The sequence below is a fragment of the Haliotis cracherodii genome, unplaced genomic scaffold (genome assembly GCF_022045235.1).
Source record: "Haliotis cracherodii isolate W230 unplaced genomic scaffold, xgHalCrac1.p SCAF_15, whole genome shotgun sequence".
In the NCBI taxonomy this organism is placed as follows: Eukaryota; Metazoa; Mollusca; class Gastropoda; order Lepetellida; family Haliotidae; genus Haliotis; species Haliotis cracherodii.
In genome coordinates this window covers 6,396,322-6,407,651 of record NW_027266270.1, presented here as the reverse complement: position 1 = coordinate 6,407,651, position 11,330 = coordinate 6,396,322, and the positions used below count along the sequence as shown (strand labels likewise).

At 43.9% G+C, this 11,330-nt stretch overlaps 1 protein-coding gene across 2 annotated transcripts; it reads right to left on the bottom strand.

Annotated features, from left to right (window-relative positions):
- Positions 1 to 1,683: 1,683 nt before the first annotated feature.
- Positions 1,684 to 10,518, bottom strand: LOC139462197 (carboxypeptidase inhibitor SmCI-like). 2 transcript variants are annotated; one of them, XM_071243769.1, is made up of 5 exons: positions 10,413 to 10,493; positions 9,579 to 9,606; positions 9,138 to 9,223; positions 7,386 to 7,791; positions 1,684 to 2,878 (listed from the first exon to the last, which is right to left on the bottom strand). In XM_071243769.1, exons 3-5 carry the CDS (start codon positions 9,205 to 9,207, stop codon positions 2,626 to 2,628), a joined length of 729 nt encoding a protein of 242 aa, XP_071099870.1. In that variant the 5' UTR covers positions 9,208 to 9,223; positions 9,579 to 9,606; positions 10,413 to 10,493; the 3' UTR covers positions 1,684 to 2,625. The 2 variants fall into 2 exon arrangements, with proteins under 2 accessions (XP_071099870.1, XP_071099871.1); XM_071243770.1 differs by lacking the exon at positions 9,579 to 9,606 and having other exon boundaries at positions 10,413 to 10,518.
- Between the last annotated feature and the right edge of the window lie 812 nt (positions 10,519 to 11,330).

Here is an 11,330-nt window from a genome sequence, read left to right as displayed (position 1 = left end):
ACAACCATTGATCAATAGCCTGTTCTTGAATCGGCCACTACATGCCTCTTCTATAAAGCTGTGATATTGCTGATGGAGTCCGGAGACGCCCGGAAGCTTTGTCCAACTTGCAGCGAAGCTGCTCTCGCCACGCCAAAGCTAAGGTCCGATTTCCCACCATAATTGGGAAAAGTGGCGTAAAATCCGTACTCACTCACCCAGCAGGATCGTTTATAGTTCAGCATATTTCTACACTATTTGTAAACATGCTGACTTTTCTACCATTCTTCGTCTCCTTACTCATGCAGTTGATGTGGCCTAATTATGATGAGAAGGTGATCTGGGATGAAGTGGAGTTTATCGTTGCGATTAAGATTATTGCACTTAGAGAACGATGTGCATGCATGTTATTGGGTTGGGGCTGGGCTGGGCTGGGCTGGGCTGGGTTGGGGCTGGGCTGGGCTGGGGCTGTTGCTTGTACTAGTCCGGACTAATGCCGGTTTTATTGAGTTTTATTGTCCGTATTGCCGCAATTATACATGGATATCCCAAGCCTTTATACCAAACGCCAGGTAACAGGTAACAAGAAGTACCATGTTTTAACGTCTGACGCGACCAGGGGACGGAACCACCCACACGTGTTACAATTGGTGAATTGGTTCCTGTATCCTCTTATCCTCAGTTTGTGCATTCCACCAATGACAACATCAAGCACTGCTTTAACCCACTCTGAAAGACATTCAACAGGTTCCTCTTCTCTTTTGGGCCCACCCTTGAAGGTCACGGTTAAAAAAGGTCTTCGTAAAAGGCGAATTTAATTGTCGCAAGAGACGACTTACGGAATCGGGTGGTCAGGCTCCCAGACTTGTTTGATGCATGTCATCGTATCCCAATTGCGTGGATCGATGTTCATGATGGCAACCAGTGGATTGTCTGGTCCAGACTCGATTATTTATATACCGCCATCATATAGGTGGAATATTGCTGAGCGCTGTGTTAAACAACAAACAAACAAACAAAGAGAAAGAACGAAAGCAACGATGCTCATGATGTCAATCACTGACTCGATTATTTCCAGACTCCGTCATACAGCTGGAATATTGCTGTGTACGGCGTTAAACAACAAACACACAACACCTACACCACGAAGGCGGTCTCATGAAGTGGTTGATCAATAATCAAAGCTTTCGTTAGTCAACTGGAACGCCAAGGTTCGATTATTCAAGGACACCGACTATCACACTTATAAAGAACATCAACCATTCTATAATGGTTAACATTGGTACTATTGCTTGTAGTTTCAAGGACAACCTCAATATAAATGAATGTGAATTGAAGCCGTTTTTTCGCAATATTCCAGCCATATTTCACGACAAAGAATCCAAAGAAAAGGCGACAGTGAGTGAGTGAGTATGGTTTTACGCAGCTTTAAGCAATATTCCAGCAATATCACGGCGAGGACACCAGAAATGGGCTCCACACATTGTACCCATGTCGGCAATCAAACCCGGGTCTTCTGCGTGACGAGCGAACGCTTTAACCACTAAGCTACCCGACCGCCCCTAAAAAGGCGACAGACATTACGCCCCTGTGGGCTAAAACCTGTATACCCGGCACAAAGAGTAAAACTTTAATAGGAGTCCATTCAAGTGGATAAAGAAATCAAAATCTTCTTTTTGTTAATTTAAAACGTAACGACATTGATAAACAATTGCAAAGAGTGTATTTCAGTGACATGCAACATTGAATAGAGATAGAAGACACAAAATCACGTGTACATTTTCAAATATACCACTGACAGACTACTGGTTCCAGATCATGTTTATGACATTCAACATTGTATTGACATTAAGGACTGACAATAAGGGCTGTCAATTAGGGCCAAAAATACATGCAAAGGCAAGTCAATTATTCACCTAAAACAACACGAGAATATATGGTACAAGTCAATAGGGAATTGCAATCGACCTCATTTTTGCCACTGATGCGTCAAAACTATTCCATTCATAAACTTACATCGAGATACCATTGAATCGAATTTACTTCAATGACATGCAACATTGAACTGATAAGGACATTGACAAGCTGTTCATCAGAGTTCTGTTTTCCATTGTTCAGGGACATGCGACATTAAATTGATAAGGACGTTGACATCGACAAACGATAAATCAGAGTTCTGTTTTCCATTGTTCAGGGACATACAACATTGAATTGATAAGGACGTTGACATTGACAAACTGTTCATCAGAGTTCTGTTTTCCATTGTTCGGGGACATACAGCATTGAATTGATAAGGACGTTGACATTGACAAACTGTTCATCAGAGTTCTGTTTTCCATTGTTCAGGGACATGCGACATTGAATTGATAAGGACGTTGACATCGACAAACTATAAATCAGAGTTCTGTTTTCCATTGTTCAGGGACATACATCATTGAATTGATAAGGACGTTGACACTGATAAACTATTCATCAGAGTTCTGTTTTCCGTTGTTCAGGGACATACAGCATTGAATTGATAAGGACGTTGACATTGACAAACTGTTCATCAGAGTTCTGTTTTCCATTGTTCAGGGACATGCAGCATTGAATTGATAAGGACGTTGACATCGACAAACTATAAATCAGAGTTCTGTTTTCCGTTGTTCAGGGACATGCAGCATTGCAGTCCTCCATGGAATAGAAGCGGTTGTTTGTCCCCGCGCATCCCCCGTAGATAAAATTCTCGCACGTCTGTGACGTCTTGTTGTAGAACACCCTCGGCATGTAGGCCATGCACGAGATGCGCCCTGTACGAGGAGGCAGGCCGCACAGGCACTGCTCCTTACACTCCTCCTCGCTGGCGAACCTGTTCGCATTTCCGCCACACCCACTGTACGTGAACTCCTCACATTGCTTGCTGTCACAATAAAGAATAATGAATTTGAAATATGGGCAACCTGATACCTACAGTTCTAACAATAAACTAACCGATATTTAACAACAGATTGAATTACAAGTAGTTTGTTCAAGCAGTTTTGTACGGTGGTTCAGATGGATCACGGCGTGTCTGATTAAGGTGGTAAGAAATCCCGAAATGATGCATATCTCAAACCTGTAGCGCTTTGGTGAAACCCATAAGCACTGGATGATACTGGGGGCGAATCTGGGATTCGAACCCAGGAGCATTGGTTTCTGGCCCTACTAGGTTCGACAACTCTCCACTTAGAAATAACATCACGTAGAGTAAGCGAGTGTGGTTTAACGCCGCGTTTAGCAATATTCCAGCTGAATCACGGAAGGGGATACCAGAAATAGGCTTCATATATTGGACCAGTGTTAGGAATCCAACCCGGGTTTTCGGCGTGACGAGAAAAAAATTCAACAACTAGGCTACCCAATCGCTTCATAATATATTCTGAACCGCAAAAGAAACGTCACCCCAAGTAACATTGTATGAAAAGTATTCATTTAAATATCTGGGTAATTTTTGTCCAAGTTTCAAATATTTAACATTACCTTGTCCGGAAAAATGAAATTTAATGATAAAAAAACCAAACCAGATGACAATAAATCCGATCGCCCAAACGCATCACGGCAACCGCCATGGTAACCCGATGCACGTGAGTTCCGTGCAAATTGAAATGCACATGCGTTCCTCCATTTCTTGCCCTGTAAAAATCAACCCAGATTAGGTAACGTTCATTCGTACCACATGCCAAGATTGACAAGAAATCAGAGACACCAAGCACTTTCACGATTGCAAGCTGGACAAACTACCTGGCAAGTAGCCAAGGCATTCCAAGTCCACGTAAGGACCATATACAGGCTCCAGCAACAGTACCAGACCACCAACACTACAGATGACCGACCACGTACTGGAAGACCAAGGGTCACCACCTGACGTCAGGATCGTCAGATTGTGCGACAGTATCTTCAAGATCGCTTTGTTACTGCTGCGGAAACTGCTCGACAGACCATGGGGACACACCAGCGACACATTAGTGCGGACCCCGTGCGTCAAGGTTTGACGAGCAGACACCTCCACTGTCACAGGCCACACCGAGGACCCATTCTGACACCACGTCATCGCCGGGGCCGTCTACAGTAGGCATACAGCACCAGCATTGGCGCTACCAGCAGTGTAGAAGAGAAGTTGACGAGAGCCGTTACTGTATCGCAACAGCAGATTGCAAAGAGAGACAGAGTCTGAATGACGTCCGACCAAGGCCGACAACTACAGCTGAACTGCGTCAGGCGTTCCTCAGACTGTGGGCTCAAGTGCCTAGGGCCTTCATCAACCGCCTCATCCATTCCATGTATCGACGTTGCACGGCAGTCATCAATGCAGATGGTGGAGACACGAGATACTGACTTGTGATGCCATTTTCTCAGAGACTAATGTTGTGTTTTACTTTAAGAACAAGTGACACGTTAATTTCAACCTTGATCAGTTTTGCCAAGTTTCATCGCTTAAATTTATCGCAAAGTATGTTTACAGTGTTTGGGGAAATAAGGTTTCTCATATATACTGAGTCAAATTAAAAACTTCAAATTTTTAAAAGTAATCCCATATATGATATGCAACGGACAAATGTATCAGAGAAGGTAATTTTTAATCATTCATGTCCAAAGAAGGATTTTAATTAACGGTGGTAACCATAATTTGTTCCAAGCACCTACGGTATTCGGTAATAACATCAACAGTTTAAATCATAAGTCCCAAACACGAGAATCTGATGGCACACAAGTTCAGTAGCGTGTATGGCCACCATGTGCGTTGACAACTGCCACACAACGCCTCCGCATGGACCTTGTGATGCTTGTGAACACTTGATTGGGAAGACGACGCCATTGTTGCTGGAAAATGGTGCCAAGATCTTGCAAATTCTGTGGTTGGTTCTGGAGAGTGCGCAGACTTCTGCCAAGAGCATCCCAGACGTGTTCGATGGGATTGAGGTCGGGAGACCTTGACGGCCAGTCCATGACGTTAACTCCCGCATTCTGAAGGAAATTCCTTGTCAAAATTGCTGTGTGGGGTCTGACATTGTCGTGATGGAAGATCAACCCGGGTCCATGTGCTGCCATAAAAGGCAGAAGATGACAAGAAGCATTGCCACAGAAAGCACCCCACACCATGACACTTCCGCCTCGAAATCTGTCAACTTCCTGTACACAACACTGGGCGTAACGTTCATGACGGCGCCTCCACACCCTCGCCCTACCATCAGCAAATCGAAGATTAAATCGGGATTCATCACTGAAGACGACTTGATTCCAATTCCTCTGAGTCCATCGTAAGTGTCGCTGTGCCCACAATTGACGTTGACGTGTGTGTAATTGAGTCAGAATCGGCCCGAATCGGTTTCGAACAGTTTGTGCACTCAGTCTACCCCTAAACAGTTCATTTCTAGTTGATGTAGCCGTCAAAAATCGGTTACGGAGGTGACGTAAGACAATCTGACGATCCTCTGCATGTGACGTCAAATGTGGTCGACCTGGCCGTGGGCGATCAGCGGTGGTACCCGTTTGCTGTAGACGCGTCTGTATATCATAAACAGTCCGTCGACTACAACCCATCGTCCTTGCGACTTGCGTCTGCAACATGCCGATGGCACGTTCACGTTGCACATTTGAAAGGCGTGGCATGACAAATGGCCGTAAAGACTTTTGTTTTCTTGTGTTTTTCTTTTTTTGTTAATGACTGCGAACAAGTATGGCTGAAAACACGTGCGGTATTATGGCCACGTGACCAGTTGCACGTGAAAAAACACTTTTGCCACTATAGTGCAGTGCACATGATTTTGATCGTTTCACCTGCACAAAAACGGTTGTTATCTGAAGACAACACGTGGCCATTACTGTTTAAATACACAAAACGGGCCCACAATGATAACTGGCCAAAATGTTAAAATTTTAGGATTGTGAAGATTTTAATTTGGTTCAGTATATCTGTCCATGGTGACGTTTCTTTGGCGGTTCAGTATATAATAATGGTCAGTATTTAGATCTAAAACTGCTTTTAGGTTTAAGTTTTAAGTTTATAACCCTAAGGCCCTTTGGAACACGGAGTGTGGAGATACTGGAACAATAGCTACCAAGCCATTTCCATATTCATAAGAAATATCTGCTAACAGCAGAGTCGATTGTACGATGCCGACTATTTCCATCTTCCCGAGTCAAGGGAGTTAACTGACTATAAAAGTCCGGTTTCCACCCTTGCCGAACTAGGCTGGTATTATGGAGTTACATGTTGGCTGGACTAACGAGTCTATGCATAATCCAATCAAAATCGCGCACCGAAATCGAAATCTGGTTCATAAACTGTCGTGCAGAATTCGGTCGATTGAAGGATTTGCAAACTTGTTGTCAGCAGATATTTTCCAAATCTTTTCATGTTTCTAATCAAGGTGTTCACGTGATTTGATGCATTTCGCGATGAAAGACCCGTTTTATCACAATATAGATCTTGATTATCGATCAGATCGTCCTGACTGGGCGCCACCATTTTGTGTGAACTAAATGCAAGTGATACGAGAGGTGGAATTTGATTGGTCCATAGGAGAGGCTTAGAAGGGGCATAACTGGTAATAGCCAGTGGTGGCGCTAAGATCGAGCCCAGTAATTCAAGCCTAGTTCGGCAAGGGTGGAAACTGGACTTTTAAAGTCAGTTAACTCTCTTGCATCGGGAAGATGACTATTTCACGAGCATGTGTTTATGAATCACTATCAATTAGTGATGATATTAGGGGTTTGAGAAAAATCTAGCGCATACTGCCCCATCGATGACACCCGTCACAAACACATGCAAAGGCAAGTCAATTATTCACCTAAAACAACACGAGAATATATGGTTCAAATCAATAGGAAATTGCAATGGACATAAGTTTTGCCACTGATGCGTGAAATTTGGAAATGTCCTCCACGTGTCTTCCATAAAATATTTTGAAAGCTTTACTGAGGCCTTGAAGAATGTATGTCCTGATGTGAGTGAGTGAGATGGGTTTAACGCCGCTTTTAACAGTATTCCAGTTATATCACGGCGTGTCAGCTTAATGTGGGAGGAAGGCCCGAAGTGATGCATGTTTCAGACGTTTACCACTTCGGTGAAACCCACGAGCACGGGAATGGTGCTGACAAACCTAGAAAAAAACATATTTGGAGCGAACCGGGATTCGAACCCACACTCATAGGTTTCTGGCGTGCCCAAGGGACGCAACTCTGCACAGCGAATCGCGGCGCCTTAGACGACTAGCCCACCTGTGCCCCCATGTCCTGATGTTCACGTGTTGTGAAAAGGAAAGAAAATTCTTCGGCTCCTCCTTTAAAAAAATGCATGTTTTCAAGCAGCCACCGAACAATTATTCTGTCTTAAACACGAATCCCCTCTCCCAACAACTACCTCGAATACTAAATTGTCCCCTTACCTCGCTTCGTTGAAGTAGTAGGCTTTGTCTTTGCCACTGCAGGAGCCACGATCACGTGGCATGGAGCAGACACATGACATCTTGCAGCTACTTTCACTTTCGAAGGCGTTCTGGTTTTGGCTACAGCCTTGGTGCCCTGCAGGGAACGTCGCACACTTGTTGGCGTCTGTGTTGAAGAAGTAGTTCCCGTGGTAGACGCCGGGGCCGAAAACACACGGCGTGGAAGCTGCAGGGAGGGGGCAGACACACGCGTGTGTGCAGGAGTCCCAATCAGAGAAGCTGTTGTCTCCTGTGGTGCAGGTGCGCCAGTCGAAAGTGTCACATTTCTGGGTAGTTGTGTTAAAGAAAACCCGCTCCTTGTCACTGTCAGACGTGCAGGGACGGCGAACAGGCGCTGCGTTACAGTCTGTAGCATATGTGAAGACGTGATTGAGAAACAAGAAAATGTATTACTTCCGGAATGAACAAATTCGAGTGATTTCACCGATTTAAATCTCATTATGGTTGATATATAATTTCTGTATAATTTTGAATAATGACCTATAGTTGCGTCATTTTTACGTGTGAAATGATCTGTGAATTCCTCTTTAAGAATCAAATAGCGTGACGTTATCATCATGGTTTACTTGTCAGGTTATAACAAGTCAGGTCGACTTCGTGGTTCAGTGGGTAAAGCATCTCTGCCGAGACGTGGGTTCGATCCCCGACTGCGTCATACGATTAGACGTTAAGAGATGGTACTTGTTGTTACCCTGTCCGGCGCTCGGCATTAAGGGGCTAAAACAAGGACTGGTCGGCTCTGAGTCAGTATACTGTGAATGGGGTATTCATGTTACACACACACACACACACACACACACACACACACACACACACACACACACACCTCAAGAGTTAGTGAGTTGAAATTTATCGGAAATATTTCATCCATATCGTGATTTAAAATGTTTTACATAATAAATACATTTACAACTATAAAAGCTTGTCAAGAACGGACAGTAAAAAACTAGACTTATCACAGGGAATCATAAAAGTATATCACAATTCATAAAAATGTATTTTGGAAACAGGCTATAGATCGCCATAACTTCAGGACCAAAACTGAGGCGACGAAAGAAGACCATGTGAGCGAGTGAATTTAGTTTTACGCCGCTCTGGCCAGTATTCAGATATATCCCTGGGAGGACAGCCCGACGTTGACAACCTTGATGAAACCTACAAGCACACCCATGGTGATAACGGGCCAAGGATCATGTTCGAATCTCAGAGCGTGTAGAGTTTTACGCCGCTTTTAGCAATACCCCAGTCGTATCACGGCAAGAGCGAGGCACTAGAACTAGACGTCATACATTGGACCCTGTTACAGTATGGAACCTGGGTTTTCAGTTTGATGAGCCAATGTTATTTTCACGAAGATACCCCATCGTCCCTCTGGGATTCGAACATGACGAAGCAGTCTACCGACATAATTTTAATGATGAATACGAAAGATAAAGCCAGTATTCTTGTCCTTAATCAGTTTTATATGAAGAAAATGGCGAGGCTCTACAAGGGATGGTAGGGAAGACAGGTGGTTAAAGCGTTCGCTCGTCACGCCGAATGCACGGATTCGATTCCCCACATTGTACAATGTGTGAAGCCCATTTCTGGTGACCCCCGCCGTGATAGTCCTGGGATATTGCTAAAAGCGGCGTAAAACCATACAGACTTATATCCTGCAACGCAAGATGTCATCATTGGGTATTAGCTTACCGTACGCCTCCACGATCGCGGTGCCCAGGAAACACAGCACGACCAGCGTCAGCGCGAGGCGGGGATTCATCACTGGTGTAGGTACACTGAAAGGCAAAAGAAACGTCACTTCTGTGTAAACTTAACAGACACTGGCAGTTACATGTTCTATGTTGCCTTAAAGTCCATTTAACAATTGAGTTTAAAATTGAGTGCTTTGCCCAAACGCAGCCTACAAAAGTGCAATGGGACTCAGTTGCGGAAAAATCTTGTCAAAAACATGATGCACGTGCATATCGTGGATGGTATGGGTATAAAAGACACCCAAAACTGTTGAGCTGGCTTTCGTTATTATCCCCCGCCCTAACGAATTTGGTGTATTATCAGCCTGAAGTTTTAAAAAATGCAGAAACTACAGCTGCACAGGAGAGACTCTGCTCACCTGGGCGAGATAATGCTCACCTGATAATAAACTTCGTGAGTGCAAGTGCTGAAACAAGAGTGGTATTGTGGTCAACTGGTGGTGAAATCCACCTGTCAATTGAACAGCATCGTGAGTGAACAGCTTCAGAGTGAGAGTGTGCTCAACTGGTTTAGACATACTTATAATCGAGTGTGCCAAAAAAATAAGTAAGTGCATTGTGGTCAAATGAATTCGTGTCACTTTCCCTTTAAGAGTGAGTGAGCGAGTTGGGTTTAACGGCGCTTTTAATAGTATTTCAGTTATATGAAAGCGCGTCAGCTTATTATGGGAGGAAAGCGCGAGATGAGGTGACATGGGGTTTAACGTCGGTCCCAAGATTATTGCACTTATATAGCGACGTGTGTGTGTGTGTGAGTGTGTGTGGCTGCTTGAACTAGTGCGGAGTGATGCCGATTTATAGTGCTAGCTCACAAAGTACCATGCCGGAGTTTAACATGAATACCCCATACAGACACAGTATACTGACTCCGAGCCGACCAGTCCTTGTTTCAGCCCCTTAATGCCGAGCGCCGAAGCGCCGGAGTGCCGGACGCGGCCGGGGATCGAAGCTCTACCACTGAAGTATTGCAGGTCTAACGGTGGTCTGTAAATAATCGAGTCTGGACTAGACAATCCAGTGATTGACATCATGAGCATCGATCCGCGCAATTGGGATACAATGACATGCACCAACCAAGTCAGCGAGCCTGACCACCCGATCCTGTTAGCCGTCTCTGAAGACAAGCATAGTCGCCTCTTACGGCAAGCATGGGTTGCTGAAGACCCCAGATCTTAACGGGTCTAACGCTAAAGTGAAGCAGTCTGATACTTACATGCAGCTTGGTTCTGTTCCAGTGTCACCCAGCTGTTAGATGCTGTCCCTTATAGTCGCTCTGCTGACATATTGAGTCACCATCAATGACACGGGTGAGTAACATCTATCACGATTATCAAGTTATCGGACCACTGTCTGTGACGGTAAGATAATTGCAGCCAATTTACGGCACACGTGTTGTCATTATCACATGGACAGATTGCAGAGACCTTCTCGAATGAACCCTTATTCCCATACAAAAAGAATAAATACCACATTTATATCTCTATATTTATAACACAAACAAAACAAAAAAATATGGTATATCATATAAATATGAAAATCGGGAGTGTTAAATGCAGACTATTTCACAAACATCCGTCATTTCATACGGTGGAATCAGTTGCGTGACGAGGAGATAATTGAGACAGGGCTTATTAAATTGGAATTATCGTAAACGTTGTACTCGTCATGGCGCTCTTTTTATACGATAATTGAACAAAAGCAGGATATGCCTGGGGCAATGGTAGATTGTCATGAAGGTCAAGGCAACACTTCTTGCCTTGTTTTCATACATACAATCACAATATCCGGCGCATGTGTGAAAGTCAATACTCCAAGCACATAATATTCTAAAAAAAGTTAGGAATGATGAATAGTTTTGGGGATGTGTTTTTGTAGAGATGACTGAGTACACAATTTCATGAACATATCCCCAAAAATATTCATGATCCCTAACGGTTTTCTTTGTTGTAAGTATCACCAGATTAATTGTTTTCAAATAATGCCCCATATAAGGACAGTATGTTTACTAAGGAAAACATTGCCAAAACCATACAACTTTTGACTTGACTCAAAAACTTGAAGACATGTCCATTCCTTGTTAGTACCGGATTCTAAAGCTCCATAGAAATCCATACAAAGACAGATATATAGC